Source organism: Erythrolamprus reginae, chromosome 9 (assembly GCF_031021105.1).
Source record: "Erythrolamprus reginae isolate rEryReg1 chromosome 9, rEryReg1.hap1, whole genome shotgun sequence".
NCBI lineage: Eukaryota > Metazoa > Chordata > Lepidosauria > Squamata > Dipsadidae > Erythrolamprus > Erythrolamprus reginae.
The window spans coordinates 20,709,552-20,736,405 of record NC_091958.1 but is presented as its reverse complement, the minus strand read 5'-3'; the positions used below and the strand labels follow the sequence as shown (position 1 = coordinate 20,736,405).

Sequence of the window (26,854 nt, the reverse complement as noted above, 5' to 3'; positions counted from 1 at the left end):
TCAATGTACCAAAACGCTCTAGTTACAAGAAGGAATTAGTACTACCGAGGCTTGGGGGGGGGGGGAGAGAATCTGCGTGCAGCCGCTCGTCCGTGCTCTGTGTGTCTGTCTTTTCTCACGCGGAGAGACTCGGCCGCTTAAGAAGGGAAGGGAAGGCTAAGCCACTCGAATATATGCATGTACTCCACATTCCCAAACGTGTTCGAGTTACACACATTCACCAGCCAGCCTCCGAAAAACGCAAAACTCCGAAACGCACGTTAGGAAAGTGAGAGACGATGCGTAAAGCACCCTTACCTATTTATTTACCGCGTTTTCTTTTGCAGAGTTGAGATTTCTAGCAGCGGGCTTTGGTGGTTAAATGACTTTCGGGGTCTCTCTCTCTCTCTCTCTCTCTCTCTCTCTCATTCTCCTCTCTCTCTCCCCTTTTCTTCTTCCCCCCTTTCCCCCCATCTCTCCCCCCTCTCCCTCCTAATTGAGTCCGAGGCGGCGCTTTCGGTTCAGAAAGAGTTAAAAAGTTTGGGTCCCAGCTGACAGTCAGCTGATTGGCTCCTTGATTGACAGCTTTGAAAAAGTTTCCTTGTTTCTATACTATTATGCTAATAAGGAGCCGGGTCCGCGGCCGGGGATTGGGAGTCGGGTCCCGATAGGAGCGTGACGTCAGGCCCGCTATAAAACTCAGCAATGCTTTTAAACTCTCCTCCCGGTTCATCTCTTGAAAATATTTTTTCATCTTTGGCGTTGAAGCTGGGGAGTCAGCCGAGGGCTTATTTTTCACCCCCTCCTTTATCTTCCTTTCTCCCCTTTTGCAGAACTCGGGGAGAAAGCGCCCTCTCGCTTTTCCAAACCTCTCCTCCTCCTTTTCTTTTTTTTAAAAAAAAATCCGATTTAGCGACCTACCTGCTCTGATTTTATTTTATTTTTTGAAAGCGTCAACCGCGTTCTCTTTTTTTTCCCCCTTTTCCTTTCCTTGGTGCTGAAACTCTCTCTCTCTCTTCGTTTGGACTCCGGCCAGAAAAAGAGGAGAAAAGAAACACCACGAAGCGTCACCCCCAAAAGACTGACAGCAAGAAAGCCAAACCACCCTTTTTCAAATGAACGCGGAACTTGCTAAGTAACCTTTCCCTGTAAAAAAAAAACAAAAAAAACCTGCAGTTGCGAAGCTGCAGCGAGAGAGAAGTGGGAGAGAGCGAGAGAGCCACGAGCGCGCAGAGGAGAAAGGGGAGGGAAGAGAGAGAGTGAGAGAGAGAGAGGAGGGGAGGAGGAGGAGGAGGAAGAGCGAAAGAAAAACGAAAGAAACCCAGGCGGCCGGATGCAAAAGGCGAGCAAATAGCGCGAGGCGAGGAAGGCAGCGAGGCACGGCCGCTCCGCGCGTTGCCGGCTTTGCAAGCCGGGCGGCTGCTTCTTTGTCAAGGGAAACCTCCGAGCCCCGGGTGCGAGCGAGGCTCTCCTTCTCCCGGCGCTGCTGCGGTTAGCTGGCTTGATCCCCGCCAGAGCCTGCGAGGCGGAGGCGGCAGAGAGCGCGCAGCTCCGGACCAGCCAGCTTCTCTCCGAGGCTCCGGCGACCCAGCCAACCTGGCTCACCCGTTGGCAAGCCAGAGCAGCCCCCCGGCTCCGGGAGCGCACCCGTTCTGGAGGGCTGGAGGCGGCGGAGGCGGCGGCGGCGGCAAGAGGATGGCCTCGGACCTGGCCCTGCACAGCGCCGACCTGCCCACTAGTCCCCTGGCCATGGAATATGTTAATGACTTCGATCTGATGAAGTTCGAGGTGAAGAAGGAGCCCGTGGAGACGGACCGCATCATCAGCCAGTGCGGCCGCCTCATCGCCGGCGGGTCCCTCTCGTCCACCCCGATGAGCACGCCGTGCAGCTCCGTCCCGCCGTCGCCCAGCTTCTCGGCCCCCAGCCCGGGCTCCGGCGGCAGCGACCAGAAGACCCACTTGGAAGACTACTACTGGATGACCGGCTACCCGCAGCAGCTCAACCCGGAGGCGCTGGGCTTCAGTCCCGAAGACGCCGTGGAAGCGCTCATCAACAACAGCCACCACCAGCTTCAGAACGCCGCCGCCGGCTTCGAAGGCTATGCTAGAGGGCAGCAGCTGGCCGTGGGCGGCGGAGGCGGCGGCGGAGGAGGCGGCGGCGGCGGCGGTTCGGGGGGTTCCATGCCGCCGGACGAGATCGGCTCCGCGGCCGCCGTGGTCTCCGCAGTGATCGCGGCCGCCGCGGCGCAGCAACAACAGCAACAGAACGGTGGCGGTGCGCCCCATTACCACCATCCCCATCACCACCACCCGGCCGGCCACCACCACCACCATCATCCGCAGCCCCAGCCGCCGGGCAGCGTGCAGTCTTCGGCCAGTAGCAGCAGCAGCGGAGGAGGAGGAGGCGGCGGAGGCGGCGGTGCGCTCCACCACCCGCACCACGGCGGCGGCGGGGGCGGCCTGCATTTCGACGACCGCTTTTCGGACGACCAGCTGGTGACCATGTCGGTGCGCGAGCTGAACCGGCAGCTGCGGGGCGTCAGCAAGGAAGAGGTGATCCGGCTGAAACAGAAACGACGGACCCTGAAAAACCGAGGCTACGCGCAGTCCTGCCGCTTCAAGCGAGTCCAGCAACGGCACGTCTTGGAATCCGAGAAGAACCAGTTGCTCCAACAGGTAGAACATCTGAAGCAGGAAATCTCCAGGCTGGTCCGGGAGAGGGACGCCTACAAGGAAAAATACGAGAAATTGGTCAGCAACGGGTTCCGGGAAAACGGCTCCAGCAGCGACAATCCCTCTTCTCCAGAGTTTTTCATGTGAGTCTGTGGTCTTCTCTCCCACCTACACCCACCTTACCCCGCCAACCGTTTCTCCAACCCCAAGAAACCCCCCTTCCTTCGCCCCCCCCCCACCCGCCCCTTGCCACTCTTTGGAGCACAAGCAGGCACCCACACAAAAACATGCACGCTGGCGCGCAAGCACGTGTGCAAAAGTTCCTAAGGCTGGAGAGGGGGGAAAGGTCAGGCAGTTGGTCCCGGTATGTTAATTATTGTTAACTTGGGCCATCCGAACCGTACCTGCTATGTACACACCCACGCCGGTCATTACCACCCTGTATTGTTAAAAGAAATAAAGGCAACTTTTGGTGGTACTGATTTAAGGTGGACTGCATCAGAGGGTCAGCCTTACAAGGTCCTGACCTTTCTCGCCTTTTCCAGCCCTTTCCAGCATTAGCTTGTGCGTGTGTCTGTGAGTGAGTGTGCCTGCAAATCCAACTTCCATCAACTTATCTGAAGTTTGCTCAGAGTTTTTTTTTGTTTTTTTTTTAAAAAAAATCTGCTCTGGCCAAAATACAAAACCGCCAATTTTGCCACCCAGAATTCTTCGTGTGGGATATAAACTTTAGATATAGATAGGTGCATAGATTGATGTGTCTGTGTTCATACCACCCGTGAATGCAGACATGTTTCAAGGACGTGAAATAATTAAAAGAAAGTGTTAAGACTTCAGATTGCTGAATGTCCATCTCTGGTTGAACTAAAACCTAGAGAATATGTCAACCTGCCCGTGTGGAGCCTTGATCAACTTCTCCTGAGTTACTGATGTGATCTTTGGCCTTAAGCTGCCAAACAGTGAACTGAGTCTGCTTTTAGTAACCCATCCTCATCTCATGCATTATTACGCTTACTAGTTTGTCTTGCATCAATTAACTGTATAAATATTTCAAAAGACTATGGGGGAGAAAAAAAAGACATTATATTGATAAATGCCCTGCATGCTGGACATGTACGGATTTTTTTTTCCTTTTGCTTGGATATGGACTTTGGAGATATATATATAATGGCATGTCATTCATTCTTTAAGTTGTATTTCTTCACCACTTTTTTGAACTGAAAGCAAAAAAGTGCAACTGTTTTTGAGTCTTCCTTACCCATTCAAGTTTGCCTCTGTTCTGGAAACTGCTTTGAGTGGCACCCCACTTTTCAAACTTCAGACTTTTTAAAAAATGAATTGAAAAAAGAAAAAAACTCTTCTCGCTCTCTCATGTGTAAAACAAAAACAGCAGAGTGGATTGCAATTTACAGTATTACAGGAAAAACAAGAACTTTGGAAAGAAAGTTTTAAAACTGATGCTTAAAAAATTGCTGCAATTTGTTGGATTTTACATGATATTGTTGCTTAAAGCAGTCTAAAATTTATTTTGGAATGATCTACCCACTTCCTCCCCCTTTTTTGTGTGTGTTCCTTTTTGCATTTGGTCATTGTCAAACGTGCAATGCTACGGGATCCTGGTATATATAATTTAATTCAAGCTTTTATTGTCTGTCAGTTCCATTCAAATGTACGCAACAGATAAAGGAATGTTATAGATAATTTGAAAAAAAAAAGTTAGGTCTGTTTAGAAGTAGGTCTCTCTTTTTTTTTAAATGGTGCACTAAATTGTTCACTGTTGTGATGTTAAAAGGAGTAGAATATAAAATGGGACTTTAAAAAAAAAAGTAGCTTATGCAGCATGTGATTGCAACTTAACTATAAGTTGGGTATGTGTAGATCTTGCTCTGCCACCAACTGTATTTGGAAACCAAAGTATTAAAAGGGGAATATCCCTGTTTATATTAATAGGGTTATTTTGTGTTCAAAATGTAACATTGGGGGTTTTTTGGGGGGGATTTAAATATTAGGGACTGAATTGCACTAAGATATAACCTGAAGCAAAATATAAACCATTGCAAACTTGTCTAGGATGCTAATACCATTTACAAAGATGGCATTACTGCTCAGTTTTTTAAATAATGCAGATTTTTTTACAGTTGTATTGTGGTGCAGAACTGGATTTTCTGTAACTTCACAAATTCACAAAGTTTTAAAGGCATTAATCAGCAAATTTTATTGTCAGGGACTGATACTCCTGTCTTTAAAAAAAAGGAAAGTAAATACCACAATAAATATAAAAAAATCTTGTCAGTTATTTTTCCCCTTGACATATTTTGCTGTGCAAAATTGTTTTATATCTTAAGTTACCAACTAATCATGTGTGATGTTCCTTATGTGTTTTCCTTTCATTTTTCAACTCTATGGTTATATCAAAAAGGAGGAATATTCTACTATAATAAACTGCATTTTTGATTCTGTACTGAGTTTCATTAGTTTATAGCTTTGAAGTATCTATTTAATCATAAATATCTGCGGGGGGGCAGGGGTTTAGATAAATTAATCTGAACAGATAATTTAAATGTGTGCGAGCTGAGAATTGACAAGGTAAAAAATAACTGCTCTCTTTAAAAAGCCATTTCATTTTCTCCTAGGTAGATGAAAAGAAAGAGTTTAAATTGTCAGTATTAACTCTTGCAAGTTTTATAATTATTTTAAAGGGATTCTGTGAGCTTCTTGCTCATTATTATTTCAATAATAATAATAACAACAACAACTTAAAATAGCCTTTTCAAACAAAATAAAGCCCTTCACTTCCACAAAACAGTTCAGCTGATTTTGGAGGAAATAAAGAATATCACTGCCAAGGACATTATGTCAAATATGTGGGCACATCTTAAGAGTTACTACTATAATTGATTTGTTTTATATTGAAGCTACGGGGGCAGACATTTAAAGCTGTAACTACCTTGTTTTCCCCAAAATAAGACATCCCCTGATAATAAGCCCAATGGGGCTTTTAAGTGCATGGCAATAAGGCTGAGCGCTTGTTTCAAGTTTGTAAAAGACAGGGTCTTATTTTGGGGGAAAACACAGTAGTATTTGAAGATTCATGAAACAAATTTGGTGGATCTCAAATTTGGGAAGAGAGAATCACAATTCCCCTTGCATAATTACAGAGAGAGAGAGAGAGAGAGAGAGAGCGCTAGTCCCCTTTAAAACATGTTGCTATTCTATAGTTTCCCTGAAACCCCTAACTTGCAGCAAAGGTAAGGCCTATGAGGGCTGGCTGTTTAAAAGTCAAAAATTCCATCAGGCTGGCATAGGGTGGCCTTTCTTAATTTTAGCTTTTAGGTGTTTCAGTCCTTTTATTTTTTTTTATTAAAAATAGACTTTTACAAAAGTATTCTCATTTATGTATGGGATGTTCTGCTAGCCAAATTTTGTCTCATCTATTTTTTTTTCTCAGAGGGAGATTTAAAATAAAATTTAAAAAAACAGTGCATGTATATAATATTTTTAAAAACCTGACAACACACACTCTTAATTTCAAGAAGATGAACGGATTGGGACTCTGTCTCTTGCTTTGGTTTTTGTAATTTTGTTTTAATCTATGAAATGATTAACACAGCAACATTCTTATAACTTGACAACAATGTCATTTTATACAGGGAGAAAAGTACATTCCCTTTCTAGATCCCCAAAAAAAGCAGGACAGGGAGAGGAGGGGGGAGAATCTTCCAATGGGTGTAGTTTTAGATTTTTAGCATCCTACTAGTGAACAGCAGACAGGTAAAAAGAAAACATGCAAACAAACAAAAAAAAACCCCAGACCTTGTTTTAAATTTACAGCTCAATTTCTAGGGGTTCTAAGATGCTTCCCTTAAGGGTTTGTCAAAGCCGCAAGGTCAAAGGTCATTAGGCTTTGAAACAAAGCAACACCTCCCAGTCTGGTAACAAAAGGTGGGGAAGCGAATGCATCTCATCTCATTTCCCATTATTTTTGCTTTGGCTTTTGCTCTGCTGCCTGCACAGGAAAACTTAGTTGCAGTCAGTCCAGCTTTGGGTGGGTGGGGGAATCCAATAACCAGCCCTCTTTTAGCTCTACTCCATGTGGATGAGATTGGGAAGCAAGAAAAGGGGGTCCTAGAGGTGGGGAGGACTACATTATTCCTGCTTGATAATAGACCACGTCCTTTAGAACTTGACCTTCCTATTATTCAGGCACGGCCCCCTTTCAGCCTTCTTCTCCAGACAGGTTAATATGTAATCAATGGGTAAACTGCCTGCCCTTGGCCTATCAGAAAACGATTGTCTCCTATAAAGATAGTGAGGCTTTCCCCCCTCACTGTATCTCCCTTCCTCCCTTCCTAAGTTTATACTTTTTTTCCAAAATTGCACTGCTGGTTTGGCTTTGCAATTGCTGCTCGCTCTGGGTTTTTCTGTTGCTTCCACCACCACTCTCACCACTGTAGGATGAGCAAGCAGAGAAATGAACCTCTGCTCTGCGTTAAGCCCAGCCTTTGCAAAGATTCGAGTTTGCACAAAGACCCATGGTAAATATGCAAAGGTTTCCTCTGCCCCTTCCAAAAACTGGGTGTCTAGTATCGTGCAAAGGAAAAAAAGAGCCCAGCGTGTCTGCAGAAAGCCGTGTCCAGCTTTTGACCTGATACAGAAAAGCTGCTTCTGAAGCCAGGCAATAGATTCCAATTTTTCTTTTAGCCGCCAGGCTCCCAAAATGACAAAAAGAAACCCGGCAAGCAAATAGAAAGTGTGTGCTTGGCCTTGAAGGACAACCTTGAGCGCAGGGCAAAAGTTTTCAAGGTGTGGGGGAAGAGAACGGGAGGAAGAATCTCACTCAGTTCCTTCCTCTCACAAGGAGAAGACACAGAAAGAGAAGGAACTTTCCTTTTCTCTGCCCCCTTACTCCCCCTTCTAAAGACAAGATTTATAATGGGCAGCTTGGGTCCTATTTCTAAAACAGGAGAGGTTTTAGATTCTGCTGATTCGGTGGCACCACCAGGGGTTAGATTTGGGCTGGCAGGATAAGACCGCCGGCGCAAAAGTGTAACCCAAAACTCTGCAGGTGCCTCCAAAAAAGGGGGGGGAGATTCTGATAGGGAAGGTCATTAAAATCTGCCTTAGCCCTTCCCCAGTGAATGCTTGCTTTGCCAGGAATCCAGATGCTGAAAAGTCAACTCCGTTTTGTGAGTGGAACGCCCTGTGGCCTTTCACGCTGTTTTGTTACTGGTGCCATCCTCTCCCTGCCTAGGACAGAGACTCTCCGGCCATGTTTTTTTCTCCTCCAGTGCCTTGCAAAGTTCCCTGGCTGGAAGGCCTCATTCCAGCCTGATCCCTTGCGAGCTTGTTCGGCAATCGTCTTCTCCAAGTTCCAGGGCCTTAGAAACAAAAGTCAGAAACGCAAATTGAGTTAATCTCTCTGCTTTGCCCTTATCCGAAGGCTTTTTTTGCTAACCACATCCTGCACCATGCATGTTTTATTTTTTAATGGCTTGGGTGCAGGCACACACACACACACAGAGAGAGGCATGTGCATCCTTCTATGGGCCTGGGCCCCATAACTGAGCTGAAGGATGACCCACCCATCCTTGACTGGGTAGGAAAAGGGGGCCGGATTCTCAGCAGCCGAGACCCTCTTCCAAGACACAGGTTTGACTTGAGGCTGCTTGGCTGTTTCTAGAAAGTGCTAAAGAGGGGAACTGGTTGAACTAAGGACGAGTTCAGCCTGTCCCCTCCATCAGCAGACAACACAACCCAGGAGAGAAAAGAGGTCACCAGGGTGTGTAGAGGGTCAGCGCCAGTGGGGAAAGAAAAGCACAGCAACCAAATTTGTGTACGCTCCTGTATTATAATAAATATGTATAATGTGTGTGTGAGTGTGTGTGTGTGTGATGTAAATATATGTACGTATGTATATAAATATACACAGACACATACATATGTATGCAGAGAGAGAGAGATTTTTTAACATATTTTTGCTGATAATGAACAAGAAGGGAAACTACTATAGATCTATTTCAAGCTATTTTGTTCTCATCAGCTAGCCATACCCTTACTGGGATTTGAACCTGGGGACTCTGCCTGTAAGGTAATAGCTTTAACCTCTAAACCACAGGTTTTCCTCCTCTCAGCTTGTACCAGGAAAGAGTTATAGGGGTTTTTTTCTGTTGAATCACCCCTGTATACTCAAATATGGGAGGGAGCACACTGCTTCCTTTATGCCTCTCGGCCCCTACACAAGGCTGTTAAAAAATTTTATAGCCGACATACTATATTCTATATGTGTAACATATTTTTGCTGATAGTGAAAAGGAAGAGACACTAGCTTAGATCTATTTCAAGCTTATTTTGCTCTCATCAGCTAGCCATACCCTTACCAGGATTTGAACCCGGGGAGTCTCCCTGTAAGGCTGTTATTCACATTTGTATACATCCAAATATGAATAACAGATTTGCTGTAATCCTATGGCAGAATCAATTTGGGGGTACAGGAAAGCTGCTTCCTCTTTGTCACTCCCGTCTGTTCTTAACCACGTGGGTGCTCCTAGGCATTTTTACTCAGAGGTAAGCCACACAGCACTGTGTACCAAATGCTGGGAGGGAGAGGGAGACAGGGAGGAGGAAGAGGAAGAGGAGGAGGAGGAGGTGCATTCAGACCTCTCCTTGGTTCCCCTCCAGAATGTTCTCCTTTCTTATTAACTTTAACTGAATCTGTGTTACAAAATAAGGACCATATCTGCACCTTGTCTTTATTTTACTTTTTTGAAAAGAACTTGTAAATATTCATTCTCTTTTTCCCAGCGTTCTTTACTGGCCTCCAACTTTTCACTTACAACTTCTAATCCCATCTTTCTCCCAGTTCATCTTTTCTTCTCTAAGGCTTCTCTAAGGCCTCTCCACCAGCTTCCTTGAGATCTCTGCCCACTCAGTCCCCCTCCCCCTTTGCCTTGCTTCTTCTTTTTACATACCCAAGTATTAGTCAAAGTGTGGAAGAGACTTTGCTGGCCTTCCAATATCCTTTTTATCAGATCTAGCCCACCGGACCACAACCTCTCTGGTTGCAGCCAGCAGATAGGATTGTGCACAGCAAAAGTGCAGCATTGGCTCACACTCTAAAAGCCTGTTCTTGTAGGAAAGGGGGGGGGAATGAAATCTTCATATTTCTCAGTATGGCCTGGGGACAATCACAAAGTTGTAGGAGCCTCACTCAAAGGGTGGGCTTTAATTTGAAAGGGCCATGCTCATTTTTATGCATTTCCCCCCCAACTAAGGGGAAAAGGTTTTTGAAAAGTCCACATTTCTCCCTCCAAAGCAGAACAGGTCTTGGAGAGAATGACCACAGGGAGGGAGAACAGCTGAACCAGAAACCATCTGGACGGAGTCCTGGTGTGCAAAAAAAGAAACACCCGTGTGAACAAGCTCTTCCTACCAACAAGGAGAAAATAGCTCGGTTAGACCACGCTGCCCGCCCAGGAAGAAGGACTTAGGTTGGGAGCTGAACTGGCCTGTTCTTGCAACGTTCAGTTTTCCTCGCTTCGGGGCACAGACCCTTCTGGCTGGACTTTTTCCCCCATCCCGCCCTCTTGGTGTGCTCAACTCCGAAAGGCGGGTGTTTGAAGCAAGCTCCTTAACGCATCGCCTTTATCATGTTCGCACCGTTTCGCGCAAGCGGTCTGGGGCGCCGCGGGCTTCAAAGTCCGCGTAAAGGCCGAGCTTTTATTTCCCTTTTCCCGGTTTAGGATCGGAAGGTCTGGCTTCCCTTTAATCGCGCGGACGTCCACCGCGGAGATAGACGCATAGCCGCGCATCCTCACCAAACCGTTAAGCAAAGCGATTAGGAGGCGCACGAATTGTGCATGAGAAAAATCGAAGCTCGGGCGCCGGACGAGCTACGACCCACCGGGCTTTGGGGCCTTCCTGCATGAAGGAAAAGAGCTGGAAAGCAGGGTGGGGTGGGGATTCTCCTTCTGATTGTTTACTTATTTATTTGGATTCCTAGCCCATCTTCTAGAAATTCAAGATAGTTCTCCCTTCGGCAGGTTCTTCCCAAACCAACCCTGCGGCTGCACACACCCAAGAAGTTTGGGTGGCCGAAGGTGGACCTGAATCTAAGTTCCCCTGGACTTTGTCCAACCCGAGAACCATTGCGCTCTGAACCATTGCACTGCGGGTAGTCTTTGCTCGCACAACACTCTGAACACAGAACCAGCCACACGCATTTTAGTCCATCCGATTGTACAGAACGAGATATTTATGATCCGTTGTTGCTTCTGGGTAGCTTACGAAGCCTCGCAGCTGAGTTTTATACCGGAGTTCCCGGTCCTTAACGCACCTTCGCCCGAAAAGCAGCCGAGTTCCGAAGCGAACCACCATTACACACGCACACACAAACACGCGCGCGTTCCTTTTCCCAAAAAACCTTTCACACAGGTTGACATAAATGTGACCCGAATCCTAGTTAGGATGCTAATGAGTGATTCTATAGGCACGGTCCACGTTGGCACGAGAGATGCTTAGCCTAAAGTTAACCAACGGCGCGCTCTGTCGGAACTGGACCTTCGATTCGCGGGTGGAAGTGGGGGGGGGGGGCACGACATCTCGGCTCCCTCTTTACCAGAACCCCCTTTCCTAAGTTCAAGTTAACACTTTCCCGTCTCCCGTTCGCTTTGGTGGGACGAGGGTGGGATGGGAACGCGTTCTTTCTTTCTTTCTTTTTTAACATCTCCCGCCCCTCGTTTGTCGAGTGGAATTTACGCGCGGGCTATCCAACTTTCGGCTCTCGGCACGGCCGGCCCGCAAACCTCCCAACACCGGGAGTGCGCTTTGAATAGCGCGCAAAGTCGACGGGCGCGGCGGGTGGGGGAAGTGAGAGATCCCGCTGTATTGCTCGTAAATCGGTCCCGACGCCGCAGCGTCCGATCCATCGTGAATAGGCTCCGGGGCAGAATAAGGGTGCAAGACGCGTGCCGGCTTCTCTGACCGACTCCAATTCCGCCTCTTCCCTCCGTCCTGGTTCAAAAGTGGGAGTCCATATATTTGCATGCATTTTTTTCCGGCCAAAGGCGGGGGGTGGGGAAGAGAAAGAGAAGGGGAGCGGAGATCAGGCTGATCGCTAAGCAAGCACCGAGGCGGGCTAGGGTTGGACTCGGAGCGTTGGCCGGAAGGGCGAGTTCGCGGTTCCTCGGGAGCGAGCTTTTGTGAGTTCATAAGCCGGACTTCCTTCCCCAAGCACTGCGTAGCAAAATGCGCTGCGTTTAATGCGAGAATCGCAGCCTCGCGACGCCAAGGCGATTATACGGCACGCGTTGCTGTGCCAAGCAATTTCGGCGCACCTAACCAGGTTTCAAGATCTGGCTGGCGTAGAACGGTGCCTAGGATTGCCCGGGCATCTTCTTAGCCGCGAGGAAGGTTGCCTAGGATCGGTTGGCGCGCTGCGTTCAGCCTGACCCATCCTCACAACGTAGGACCGTATCTATTAAAAATGGAACAACGGTTAACTTCGCTAAACATTTCTCCGTTTATCTCGCATATAAACATCCAGCTGGTTATTTCCCAGGTATAAACCTTCCTGGCTGATGCGAGACTTACTTCTGAAGTAAGTGAGTTGACCTAAGTTAACGTTGGCCAATTGCGGGGAAAGTTACTTTCAAGAGAATGCCCAGAAAGATTCGGCCAAAACTTCTGGACTTCCGAATCTTTCCAACTTCTCTTTCGCACATACCCTCTTATCTAGAATTAAGGAATTGTTGTAATCTAGAATTACACCGCAATTTTCAGCCAAGGTACAATAAGCGCAAAGGGCCTGATCAATGGAAAACTTTAGTTAAAGTTGCTTTACAACAGGTGCGCTCATTGGAGTGCAGCGTCCGGACAAGCGCTGGAATGCGCAAGAAAAGGCATTCTGGTTTTAAAACCATTAACCTGCACTCTTGTCTTATAAGATCTTTTCTCCTCTGTCTGTGTGTCCTGAGCAGCCAGCCTTCTCCAGCTCCAGATGTTTGGAAGTTTGGGGCCTGCCTGCTTCATGCTACATACACGCGCTCCGGGATTCGGAGCTAGCTGCGCATCCTGAAGGTAAAAATTGGGGGCGCGCAGAGGCAGCGACGGCCTGGAAAAAGTGGGCAAGGCGGCTCGGCCGTAAAGTTTTGCTCGAAAAGAGACAAAGCCCCTTTGTGTGTTTTCTCCATCGCCGAGAGTGTTTATGCACACACATATATGTCGCTAAGGCGTGCCTTGCCTTTCACAGCTGACATTTTAAAGAGCGAGAAAGTAGAAATGGCTTTCTACTTGTTGTCAGATTTTCCATCCAGATTTTTTTTTTCATGGCGAAGTTTCACCTCCCCGGCGGAATACGAACGGGGCAAAATTTGATCCCCGTTGACCTTCCCCCCAACCCCAACCCCAGCCCAATGGCTCAATAGAAACGCCTGATTTGAGAAGGCAGATTTTTCTCAATTGGGTGGGGATCCTTATCCCAGATAAAAGGACAACATTGATCTCCGTGATCATATTAAAAACATTCCATCTATCCCGTGCATGATTTCTTCCCCTAGCTTCTCCCAGGTTGATTTGAATTGGCTCAGGGAGGATCTTCTTCGGAGACGGCAAAGCCGAAAAACGTCAAAAATATCCAGATTGCCTACTTTTCCCCTGACGCGCTGGGTACCAGCTTTGAGCGCCAGGCAATAAAAGTCTAACAGGGGTTCATCCTAAATTAGACCCACCCCCCTCCCAAAAAAAGACCTTCTGCGGGAGTTTGGGAACGCCACTCCCAAAGTGCCCAGCCAACATGTATGTTTGTTTTCTGGTTAAGGATGCTGGTACCTGTAGTAGGTCAGTACATTTGGAGAGCGTCCGGATTTGGAAAGGCCGAACCAAGAAGTGTTTTGGTGTTTTTCGGCGTTTCTCTTTCTAAATTCTCTTCTACCCTAAAGGAGGCAAGTACAGGGCCCCTGCCCAAAAAAACCCCGAGAGCTAAAGGACCCCAAACCTTAACCAAAGCAAAGTGCGGCTTCAGGATCGAGTTCCGCTTCTGCTTTTGGGCCAGAGGAGGATTCCAAAACAACCCCGCCATGCCCAGAAGAGCCCCCTCCCCATCCGTTTCTCCAAGATCCGCATGGAATGGGTTGAGTCTGGCTGCACGCCTCCCACCCCCATTTCCGACTGTATTGCCCGCCAAACCCTTGCGCATCTTTTGGGAGAAGGCAGGGATGCCCCCGGCGGGCAGGCAAAGGCGAGGCGAGAATTGCAAGGGGTGAATTGCAAAGGTTCTGCGCAGCGAGCGGTTCTTTTAGGTCCTAAAAGATTAGATCTGCTGAGCGCCAAGCGGGCGCCCGCATTGCAGCCCGGGGTTTTGACTGAGGTGGGCTAGTTTGATAAGCCCCTCTGCAAAAAGTTTGGGGGATTCAGGAAACCGCGGCAAACCGGGGGTTAAATAAACCCGGAGTGGCCGCGAGAAAAGCAGGAGTTAACTTCGAGATCGGCTCGCTCCTGTGCGGCGTCATTCCGGAGCGAAAGGGCGGGGAGGGCACGGGTTGAACCAGACTCAGTGCGTTTTCACCCTCTGGGTCGAGCTTGCCTAGATACACCACCCACCCACCCACCCCCACGCACGTACACACTCCACACAAACACAACCACGCAATGCACTTCCTCTGTTTAAAATTGTTTTAAGGCTGCAGAGCAGAATTTAACTGCCGGGAATAAATCAAATCCTTGGAGTAGAAAAGCAAATTCGGGAAACTTTAGTCACTCTCTCTAGAGGCTGGAAAAAGTTGGGATGTTCTTTGGAACAAGACCCATACAGAGTCTCTCTCACTCTCTCCCCACCCACCCTCCTCTCTCTGTGTTATATTTGCTTATGGATGGATGTACTCAGATAAAGAGGTGGGTGACCTGAATGACCGGGATGAGTAAGAATTTCTGTAGACAAAGAGGCTAATTTCTGGTACCGTTACATTTGATATGTAAAAGATATCAGAAATTAGCCTCTTTGTCTATGTACCTATTTTGTTTCCCCTGTACCGATTTTTAACACCTTTGTAAAAAGCGAAGGGGTTGCTCTTCCTTTCCCCCTTTTTTTTACATCCCTCAAATGAGTTTTCATGGGGGTGAATTAGTAGAAATAAACTTCGGTGAGTGGCAGGGGAATAATCTCAGCCAATGTTACATCCTTGGTGCTAAGCTTCAAACTTGGCAACTTTAAGACTTGTGGACTTCAACTCCCAGAATTCTCCAGCTATGCATCTTGTGCCTTTTCTTTCTTTCTCTGTTTCACCAAGGATGAAACAATTCCTGCAGGGATGACAGTAGTCATGATTTGCTTAGACCTGGTCCACTAAATCAGGGGTCTCCAACGTTGGCAACTTTAAGACTTGTGGACTTCAACTCCCACAAAGCTTTGCTGGCTGAGGAATTGTGGGAGTTGAAGTCCACAAGTCTTAAAGTTGCCAACATTGGAGACCCCTGCGCTAAATGTTATTCCATCTTATAATACCGGGCTGAAGGCTAGAAGAAAGTGCTAACCTCAGGTTAGCTATTGTTTCTGATTAAACTCCAAGATCTGTCTATAGGTCCTGAGATAATGGTCTGGTTAATATGTTTCTGCCAACCAAAGTAGACCAGATGACGAAACCAATGCCTCTCTATTGTAATAGCTTTAGTAACAGAATCCTGCAAGTCCAGATGTGCTTCCCCATCTCTCTATATTCAGGTGAACTAGGAAATAATCTTTCTGAGATATTTTCACAAGTTGTTTTCTTGGCTTGGGCTCAATCCCCATTTATCTGACCATTGCCTTGGTAGAATCCTTCAAGGCATTGGTGAGATCCATTTTTTTTTACAACTGGTTCTGTGGCCGTGGCTTGACGGGTGTGGTAGGGGAAGGATCAGTAATGGGCTGCTGCAGGCGGGGAGGGCAGTGGGAGTAGTAAGTTTATGCACTACAGTATTTATTGAATACTTAATAGATTTTTATTGTCCTTTCTTCCCTAGTATCTTAGTATGATCCTTAATTACTTTTAAAATAGGAAATGATTAAATAGCATGTTTTTACCCATAAATGCTTTAATCATTTTAATCATTATCTAGAACTGAACTTTTATAGCAATTAAAGAAAACCGAGCTACTTGCCTAATCTGTTATCATACTGAACCTTGTGGGTTCAGTACAAAACCTTAAAAAGTTACTGTGCTCCTCAAGAAATAATGCTGTCTATCATTTGTCCTTTTTGTGGCTATTCAAATAATGTGACTTAATCAACTGAAGAAGAATCCAAGCACCTATTTCACAGCTTATCTTGGTTGGTAAGCCACTCCCATCCAATCACATGACCTTTAAGCCACTCCAGTCACATGATTGTCAAACCACTCCTACTTGGTCATATGGCCTTCAAGCCACTCCTACCCAGTCACATGACCATCAAGCCACACCCACAAGATAAGTCACGCCCACAGTGTGGTAGTAAAAATTTTGGCAGCCCATCACTGGGAAGGATACTGCAAAATCTCCATTCCCACTCAACACTGGGACCAGTCAGAGGTGGTATTTGCCGGTTTTCCAAACTACTCAAAATTTCTGCTACTGGTTCTCCAAAACCTGTCAGAACCTGATGGATTTCCCCCCTGCTTCCAGGCCATCTTAATTCCTTCTACAATTTCTTTTTTTTTTTAGCATTTTTTTTATGTTCTCCAGCATAAAATAAAAAACAATACATCATTTCCAACACAAAATCAAACTTATAATCAAACATATATAATTTTTTCCTTTTTCCTTTGTAATCATTCAATGGAGGCTCTTATACAGGTAACACTTTCACAAAGAGACTCTACTAACATATAACATCTTATATATTCATAAACCTCTTAAAATGTAGCTTTCCTCCATCTAATATTAAAACATTACAATAACCTTCTGCAATTTCTAAGGTCTGTAAGAGAAGAAAAGACAGGGCCTGGGAGCAAAGTCAAAAGGGGATGCTGCCTACAATTTTTATTTGTTTGTTATAGGAAGCTGACAATCAATTTCACATGTTGTCAGCACATTCAACTTTATACAAAACAAAGTATCCAATGAGAATATTTCATTCATTCAGATCTAAGAGGTGTTCTTTGAATGTTCCCTTTATTTTTTTGATAATATCATTGTGCAAATAATGTGCATTTAATACAAAGATTTAGCAACAGCACTATAGCACTTACACTTATGTACCGCTTCACAGTGCTTTACAGTAAAGTGTACTGTAGAGTAAGTGAGTAAAGTGTACATAGAGTAAGCATATTGCCCCCAAACAATCTGGGTCCTCATTTTACCGACCTTGGAAGTATGCAAGGCTGAGTCAACCTTGAGCCCTACGGAGATTCAATCTGCCAAACTGCTGGCAGCTGGTAATCAGCAGAAGTAGTTTGCAAGTACTGCACTCTAACCACTGCACCACCTATATTTAATCGATACATCTTCCCCCAAACAGATCATTACATTAAGGTTTTACAGTACAGTATATCGCAAAAATGGAACCCATGAGTAGGTAATTCATTACCTGAACATTCACAATAGAAAATTTTAAACTGAGTTTCAGTAACGACTGTATTCTCTATTCATGGAAGAATTGCCCAGAACACTTAATGTCTATGGAGATTCTCCTTCATCCAGGTCATTGGTTGTCCCAAAGGTGCTTTTTCAAGAGGCAACTGGATTTTCAGGTTTTAATTTGAAGACATTCCAGAAAGCCCAGTTGCCTCTTAAAAATGTTCATATCAAGGTTCCAAGTAACATCTGAACTAAATCAGAATACGAGTCAAAGTACTCCTCAAAGTTCCAATTTATTTTTGGAGCTATCCTGGCACCACACCAGGAAACCTGAATCTGAGTTTCCTACCCAGTTGAAAGTTCACATCCCTTGTCCCCACAAACCTGTCACGTTGCCCACTTGGATTGTGCCAGCGTGGCCAGTGCTTTCTCCACTTCCACCCACTCTGGTGGGCAGATCGCTATTATCAGTTTACCTGAACCAGTCCCAACCAGCTGAATTCCACCTCTGGCATACTGAATGGCCAACACTGTATTTGGTCACTTCCATGAAAACAGTAAAAATAACAGTATTTGGAGAACTGCCAAGCCATTAAACAATTACTTAAATATTTAAACAATTCCATGACAAATATCCAGATAAGCCCAAGGGTCCCCCTGGGGGAGGGAGGAGTGGTTAAACCAATTAACCCCTTGTGATCTCTCTCCACTGCAGGATACACTTTTTTCTTGAGGGGAGGCTGCCTGTCAAGCCGGTGCAGAAGTTGATGAGAAAGTAATACCTGGCCACATTCTCTATAGACAGCCTGATATTTATGGGAACTTGGGAGGGGTGATTTTCATGAGGGAACAGATGCAGCCACAAAGTATTCTTTCGAGTGGTTCAATGAGAACATTCATTCGTTCAGATCTAGGATGTGTTACTTGAGTGTTCCCTTTATTTTTTTTGAGCAGTATATAACAATGCTATGAAACTGGTAAGAGACACTTGAGAGAAAAGGGAAGAATCAGCGTTGTTCAATTCATAAATATCTGTTGCTTTTTCTAAGGCTGAGTCTTCTTGGGCTCCTTTTTATTAATGTCCAACCATTGAGTAGTTTTAATTGAATCTTTGAACTTTGCTGTACTTGCAGTTGTAAGCATTAGAGTCATTTTGCTTTGAGTGAGCTGGTGATGATAACACTGGAATAAGAATAGCATCCTCTTGATACCCCAAACATAATAAATAAAAATGCTGACCTCAAGATACGGGATGCTCTTCCAAACAGCACTGGTGAGGATTGTATACTTATCACTTCCAAATAAATGCAACTGTAACACACTGGATTCACCAGCTGGCACCAAAGCAAAGGTCATCCTTGAGGAAAATGACGCCCAAGCTCTGGAGGACTCATCTGCTTTAAGAGATATTGGGCCAAATGCCAGAGATCGCATTTAAAGAGACAGCATCTCCAAACTGCATTTCTTAAAAATGAAAAATAAAGCAGGCAGGCAAAGAACAGAATATTCTCCTTCCTTCCTTCCTTCCTTTCTTCCTTCCTTCCTTCCTTTTTCCTTCCTTTCTTCCTTTTTCCTTCCTCTCTTCCTCCCTTCCTCCCTCCCTCCCTCCCTCCCTTCCTTCCTTCCTTCCTTCCTTCCTTCCTTGATTCATTCATTCTCACATTCTCTGTCTGGATTGTAATGTTGGCTTGCCACCTCGAAACAGCGTTAGATTTTTCAACCAGCAAGTTTTGCTCTTTAAAAGAGGTCTGTATATAGAAATGCACTAATAGTTTTGTTTGTTTTTTAAAGGAGAGAATCAATCGTTATGTGCTGAATAGAAACTTAGTAATTAGATCTAACAGCACAGTTTGGGTTTTAATTTTTTTAAAAATTCGCAGATGCTCTCCAGAAGTAGATTTTTTTCCCTCATTTTGCTCTTTATACACTGCTCAAATTGGATTTACTTGCAGCTAGGTCAGCTTACAGCAGTTTTGTGATGGGGTTCATTGGGAAACGTTAAATAGATGCTGATTTCAGCTACAATCCCTGGTTTCTTTGCAGAGCAGCAGTTTTGGCTCGAAGGAGATTATTTTGGAGTAAAACAGGTTATGCGGCGCAGGTTTTAAAGCAAAGCTTTATTCCCACCTCTGGTTTGTTTCACAAATCCTTGTAAACTTTATCAGAGTGTCATCCTCCACCCCAGCCAAGTTTTCTCGTTGAATAAAAGGACATGCATAGAATTGCTCTGGTTTTCTTGTTCTTTCTCTCCTTTACATCAGCCTTTGGTGGTAAATAAAGCTCTCCTCATCCGGGATTTGATCCTGGATGAGGAGGCCGACCTGGCTTGTGTGACCGAAACCTGGCTGGGCCCAGAGGGAGGAGTTCCTCTCTCGGAAATCTGTCCAGCTGGGTTTCGGGTGTGGCATCAACCTCGACCCCAGGGAAGGGGGGGAGGAGTGGCTATTATAGCCAGGGAGAGTCTTTGCCTGCGTAGGCTCATTGCTCCAGAGGTTGCGGGTTGCGAGTCCCTTCTGGTGAAGTTGGACTTAGGGGTTCAGGTGGGCTTGTTACTCACGTACCTGCCTCCCAGCTGCGTGTCAACAGCCCTGCCTGTGCTGCTCGAGGAGGTGGCCGGGTTGGCGGTGGAGTTCCCCGGACTTATTGTCCTGGGGGACTTCAATCTGCCGTCACTCGGCGGTTCCTCTGGACTGGCACAGGAGTTCATGGCCACCATGACAGCCATGGACCTGACTCAAGTAGTTCAGGGTCCAACCCACGAGGGTGGGCACGCACCCGATATGATATTCCTCTCTGAGCAATTGAGTAATGGTCTGAGACTAAGGGGCTTAGAAGTGTTGCCTTTGTCATGGTCAGACCATTTCCTACTGCGGCTTAACTTCCTGGCTCCAATCCTTCCCCGCAGGGAGGCGGAACCAATTAAGTTGTTCCGCCCCAGACGCCTGATGGATCCAGAAGGTTTTCAGAGGGCGCTTGGGGTCATTCCAGATACACTCGTTCACAGTTCGGCAGAGACCCTTGCTGAGGCCTGGAACAAGGCTGCAGTAGGGGCTCTTGACCGGATTGCGCCGTTGCGACCTCTCCGCGGCACTAGACCCCGTAGAGCCCCATGGTACAACGAGGAGCTCCGGGAGTTGAAGCGCCAGAAGAGACGTCTGGAGAAGCGATGGAGGAAGAGTAAGTCTGAATCCGATCGAACACTTGTAAGAGCTCATATTAAGACTTACAAAGTGGCGCTCAAGGCGGCAAGATGCGCGTACCATGCCGCCTTGATTGCATCAGCGGAATCCCGCCCAGCCGCTCTGTTCAGGGTGACCCGCTCCCTTCTTAATCAGGGGGGAGTTGGGGAGCCCTTGCAGAGCAGTGCTGAGGACTTTAACACGTTTTTCGCTGATAAAATCGCTCGGATCCGGGCGGACCTCGACTCCAATTGTAAAACAGAGTCGACTGACAACGAGTCAGTTGAGGCGACTGGGGCTAAACGTCTTTGTCCACCTGTCTGGGCGGAGTTTGACTTGGTGTCACCTGATGAAGTGGACAAGGCCATTGGAGCTGTGAGTTCCGCCACCTGTTTACTGGATCCGTGTCCCTCTTGGCTGGTTTCGGCCAGTCGGGAGGTGACACGGAGCTGGGTCCAGGAGATTGTCAACGCCTCCTTGGGGAGGGGGTCCTTCCCGGCCCTTTATAAGGAGGCACTTGTGCGCCCCCTCCTCAAGAAGCCTTCCCTGGACCCAGCCGTGCTTAATAACTACCGTCCAGTCTCCAACCTTCCCTTTATGGGGAAGGTTGTCGAGAAGGTGGTGGCACTTCAACTCCAGCGGTCCTTGGAAGAAGCCGATTATCTAGGTCCTCGGCAGTCTGGATTCAGGCCCGGCTACAGCACGGAAACTGCTTTGGTCGCGTTGATGGATGATCTCTGGCGGGCCCGGGACAGGGGCTTGTCCTCTGTCCTGGTGCTCCTTGACCTCTCAGCGGCTTTCGATACCATCGACCATGGTATCCTTCTGCGCCGGCTGGAGGGGTTGGGAGTGGGAGGCACTGTTCTCCAGTGGTTCTCCTCCTACCTCTCTGGTCGGTCGCAGTCGGTGTTAGTGGGGGGTCAGAGGTCGACCTCGAGGTCTCTCCCTTGTGGGGTGCCTCAGGGGTCGGTCCTCTCCCCCCTGCTATTTAATATCTACATGAAACCGCTGGGCGAGATCATCCAAGGACATGGGGTGAGGTATCATCAATATGCCGATGATACCCAGCTGTACATCTCCACCCCATGCCCAGTCAACGAAGCAGTGGAAGTGATGTGCCGGTGCCTGGAGGCTGTTGGGGCCTGGATGGGTGTCAACAAACTCAAACTCAATCCAGACAAGACGGAGTGGCTGTGGGTCTTGCCTCCCAAGGACAACTCGATCTGTCCATCCATTACCCTGGGGGGGGAATTATTGACCCCTTCAGAGAGGGTCCGCAACTTGGGCGTCCTCCTCGATCCACAGCTCACACTAGAGAAACATCTTTCAGCTGTGGCGAGGGGGGCGTTTGCCCAGGTTCGCCTGGTGCGCCAGTTGCGGCCCTACTTGGACCGGGAGTCATTGCTCACAGTCACTCATGCCCTAATCACCTCGAGGTTCGACTACTGTAACGCTCTCTACATGGGGCTACCTTTGAAAAGTGTTCGGAAACTTCAGATCGTGCAGAATGCAGCTGCGAGAGCAATTATGGGCTTCTCTAAGTATGCCCATATCACTCCAACACTCCGCAGCCTGCATTGGTTGCCGATCAGTTTCCGGTCACAATTCAAAGTGTTGGTTATGACCTATAAAGCCCTTCATGGCACTGGACCAGAATACCTTCGGGACCGCCTTCTGCCGCACGAATCCCAGCGACCGGTTCGGTCCCACAGAGTTGGCCTTCTCCGGGTCCCGTCGACTAAACAATGTCGTCTGGCGGGACCCAGGGGAAGAGCCTTCTCTGTGGCGGCTCCAACCCTCTGGAACCAACTCCCCCCTGAGATTAGGATTGCCCCCACCCTCCTTGCCTTTCGCAAACTTCTTAAAACCCACCTCTGCCGTCAGGCATGGGGGAACTGAAACATCTCCCCCTTGCCCATGTTGTTTTGGTATTAGATTGATTGTATGTGTGTTTTGTTTATTTGTTTTAATACTTGGGGTTGTTTTTGTGAATTTTTAGCTTAAAACTGAAATTGGATTGGTGGGTATTGGATTGTCATTATATATTGTTTTTTGTCTTGCTGTGAGCCGCCCCGAGTTTTCGGAGAGGGGCGGCATATAAATCCAATAAATCTAATCTAATCTAATCTTTGCAAAAAAAATTTTTTGATAAATTTCATTTTATTGCCCACAGATTAAAGTGTATACCGGCTTTCCTACTCCCTTGTTCATTTTGGGGGGTTCATTTTGGTGGTCCAGGCAATGTCAAAAAAGCCTAGCCACACACCCAGTCAAGAACACCAACCCCTCCATTGTAGCCTTCCTGACTATACCTGCAGATAATCCCTGCTTTAAAAAAAAGACTTTGCTCTTTTTGTTTGGTCTCAATTTAAAAATCTTTATTACGGTTTTTGGCCAGCCTTTACAATTAAAGTACAGTGATCCCCCGCTTGTTGCGAGGGTTCCGTTCCAGGAGCCCCCGCAACGAGCGGGTTTTCGCGAAGTAGCGCTGCGGAAGTAAAAACACCATCTGCGCATGTGCAGATGGTGTTTTTACTCCCACAGCGCTAGCGAGGAGCCGAAGATTGGGGGCGGCGCGGCTGTTTGCCGCCGGCATGGGGGGCTTCCTAGCAGCCCCCCAAACCCGGGTTGGGGGTCCGGGGGGCGCTGGCTCTCGGCGCTTTCGAGCTGAGTCCGGGAGCGAATTCGCTCCCGGACTCAGCTCGAAAGCGCCGAGAGACAGCGTGGACAGGCCGTTCCTTGGCGCTGTCTCTCGGCGCTTTCGAGCTGAGTCCGGGAGCGAATTCGCTCCCGGACTCAGCTCGAAAGCGCCGAGAGACAGCGTGGACAGGCCGTTCCTTGGCGCTGTCTCTCGGCGCTTTCGAGCTGAGTCCGGGAGCGAATTCGCTTCAGGACTCAGCTCGAAAGCGGCGAGAATGAACGGCGTGGGCGGGCGAAGGGCGGGCGGCAGCGAGGAGTTTGCGTGGGCGGTGGGGAAACTCCTCGCTGACGCCAGCAAGAGGGGGAAGACCCAGGAAAGCCACCCAGCAGCTGATCTCCCGGTTGCCATCTACGCATGCATGCCCATAGAAAAAACGCACGCATGCGTAGATGGTATTTTGACTTCCGGGTTGAAAAATCGCGAAGTACCCTGTTCGCAATGGTTGGGGACGCAATAAACGGGGGATCACTGTACACTAAAAAGAGAAACAGTTTAATGCAGCCAATTTATTAAGGGGAGAGGAGGAAAGTAATAATATCAAGGCCATACAACCACAGGTTTAATTAAACTTTTTGCGTAATTGTGTTACTCAGGGTAAAGATATTTCGCCACCTGATATGTGAGTTTAGACTGAGCATCCCTTAAAAATAATAAAAAGTTTATCTCTGTGGCCCTCGTGTTTGGAAAGAATTGAGGCGATAATTTATTTTGCTTGTTTTTCTGTCTCAAACTTTCCAAAGCAATGTTTCCATTCATCATTGTTTTTAGAAAGATACAATTTCAGAGAGAGAAGAATCTGGAGGTTTTGAAAGTTAATAATATACAGAATGTCCAAACCTTTGTTAATTAAAACAGAATGAACTGGGGTACCGTTGCTGTTTTTTTATAACAGCATTTTCCAACCTGGCGTTGGCAAAAATGAATGAGGGAAATCTAATTCCTTTCCCATTGGGTTGGTAACCGGGAATGGTGGAATTCAGTTGGAGAATTGAGATAGGCAGCTGTAGAAATGGAATAAATAAAACAAATGAAATGTTCTTTTTCACTGTAGGTTGTGGATGCATGATTTAAAACCACGACATTCTCTCTCTCTCTGTCTCTCTCTCTCTCTCTCTCTGTCTCTCTCTGAAACACAGTTTTGGGAATCTAAATTTTCAAGGCCGAATATATTTGCAATAAGAAGGTCCCATTAGAAAAAAAAATGACATTTACTATTGAGCTCTGCTGAGTGTAAAACATCCAAGTTTAGTTTTGATTATTATTTTTTTTAAGATCAGGATTTATTTTTATTTTTTTAAAAAAACATTTTTATTACTATTATTATTAGATTTGGATAATCTATACTGAGAGTTACTGTCTAAGACTGATGAAAACTTAATAATCCAAGTCTTAGCTAAGGACTTAAGAATGATTAAGATGATGTCTAAGAATATAGCCAGTTTTAAGCAGAATTTTTGGGGGAGGGTAAAATTAGGATATTCAGGTCTGAAAAATTACATTTTATTATAAATTATTATTATTATTTCAATCTATTTTTACTAAATTAGGTATCCAAGAGAATCTTCTACAACGGTGATGTGAGAGTTTCCTGTTGCCTGGAGCCTGATAAGGTACACTTTTATATTTTTTGTTATAAACATCCACTTATTAGTATTATTTCTCTGGGGTATTTCGGGTGGAGGGAAGCTATTTACCAGTATATATTTTTTCTGTACTTTAATGTTATCTATTTGTTAGTTTCTCTTTCACCATCCAAGATACCCTTAAAAAAAGCATTCCTCATATGCCTGCAATCTTTTACAGATGTTGCATGCGAGACAGTCCCTATAAATAAATAAAAAGCGATGAGTGCATACATATGCACGTGTACAGACACATGCCTTTCAGAAATAACCGCGACTCTGGGAATAATGTGGATTTTGTTTTATTTATGTAACTGTATTTGTGAACTCCTGTAGTCCATAGGATGCTGTAAGCCACATCTGGGTGGCCTGCCAGCCATACAGCAATAGTGTACCAACTAAGAGCCAGAGCCGTAACAAAATGCAGGGACATGAACTATAAATTGTCCTCAACTTACAACTGTTTACTAATTGTTCACAACAGTGCTGGGAAATAACTTAGGACCTCTTTCTTGAGTGACTTGAAAACTGCAACGATTTGCTTTAAAAAAAAACGTGACAAAAAGATCATAAAATGAGGCTTTAACCACCGCCTTCCTTAGCAATGGAAATGTTGGGTTACACTGTGTTTGTAAGTTGAGGAGTATCTGTACAAAAGTTTATATCAACCGTCCAGGGATAATCAATCAAAACGAGAAGCATGGTGGACTTGTTATCAGGGTTTTTTTTCTAATTCCGTTCAATAGTTGGGGTTGCTAAGTTTACTACTGTGCCTTATAATGAATTTTGGTATTTTATTTTATTTACCGGTATTTGTTTTGTCAATTACATATCAATAATATTCAAATATATGATACTAGGAAAAAAAAGAAATATTAGGACAGGGGACGGAAGGCACGCTGGTGCACTTATGCACAACCCTTTTTTCTGTGGTTGGAAGCAATTCTAGAATCTGTCTTGCTGGTTGTTGGCACCCAGGAAGGAGTAAACATGCCTACTTTAGTACTTTATTTTTATTATTCTTAATTTTTTTCTGTATAATAATAATAATAATAATAACAACAACAACAACAACAACAACAAAAACTTCAGAAGAGAAGGATTTAGGGGTAGTCATTTCTGACAGTGTCAAAATGGGTGAGCAGTGTGGTCGGGCAGTAGGAAAAGCAAGTAGGATGCTTGGCTGCATAGCTAGAGGTTTAAAAAGCAGGAAGAGGGAGATTGTGATCCCCTTATATAGAGCGCTGGTGAGACCACATTTGGAATACTGTGTTCAGTTCTGGAGACCTCACCTACAAGAAGATATTGACCAAATTGAACAGGTCCAAAGATGGGCTACAAGAATGGTGGAAGGTCTTAAGCATAAAACGTATCAGGAAAGACTTAATGAACTCAATCTGTATAGTCTGGAGGACAGAAGGAAAAGGGGGGACATGATCGAAACATTTAAATATGTTAAAGGGTTAAATAAGGTTCAGGAGGGAAGTGTTTTTAATGGGAAAGTGAACACAAGAACAAGGGGGACACAATCTGAAGTTAGTTGGGAGAAAGATCAAAAGCAACGTGAGAAAATATTATTTCACTGAAAGAGTAGTAGATCCTTGGAACAAACTTCCAGCAGACGTGGTTGGTAAATCCACAGTAACTGAATTTAAACATGCCTGGAATAAACATATATCCATTGTAAGATAAAACACAGGAAATAGTATAAGGGCAGACTAGATGGACCATGAGGTCTTTTTCTGCTGTCAGTCTTCTATGTTTCTATGTTTCTATAATAATAATAATTTATTAGATTTGTATGCCGCCCCTCTCCGACGACTTGGGGTGACTCACAACAACAGTAAATAATATATGAAAAAATCCAATAATTAAAAAGTATGAATAAAAAACATAAAATAAAAAACAACCATACAACCCAATCATGCAATATTGTAAACATGCAATATTTCGGTTGTCTTTCTGCTACGCCAAACAATGTTTGGCTTCTCTTGCTTTGGGCTGTTGGGGAGGGAAGTTTAATATAGTGCTTTTCCTCCTGATTTATAGAGCTTGGTCAAGTGGGCAGCATCCCATCACCAGGATATTTTTGAGGCAAATTTATTTTAATTTTGATAATCTTTACTGATTTTTTTTAAGTTAAAAACAAACAACATATAAATAAGATATACAAA

General features: G+C 45.8%; 1 protein-coding gene and 1 long non-coding RNA gene across 3 annotated transcripts in view; both read left to right on the top strand.

Annotated features, from left to right (window-relative positions):
- LOC139171923 (uncharacterized) overlaps positions 1 to 26,854 on the top strand; it is a 429,008-nt gene that overhangs the window by 102,063 nt on the left and 300,091 nt on the right. For both annotated transcript variants that reach the window (XR_011559818.1, XR_011559819.1), the window contains exon 3: positions 24,606 to 24,668. This is a non-coding gene — a long non-coding RNA (uncharacterized lncRNA). The remainder of the gene's footprint in view (positions 1 to 24,605; positions 24,669 to 26,854) is intronic.
- Positions 713 to 5,111, top strand: MAF (MAF bZIP transcription factor). Its single transcript, XM_070760441.1, has one exon. It carries the CDS (start codon positions 1,675 to 1,677, stop codon positions 2,797 to 2,799), a length of 1,125 nt encoding a protein of 374 aa, XP_070616542.1. The 5' UTR covers positions 713 to 1,674; the 3' UTR covers positions 2,800 to 5,111.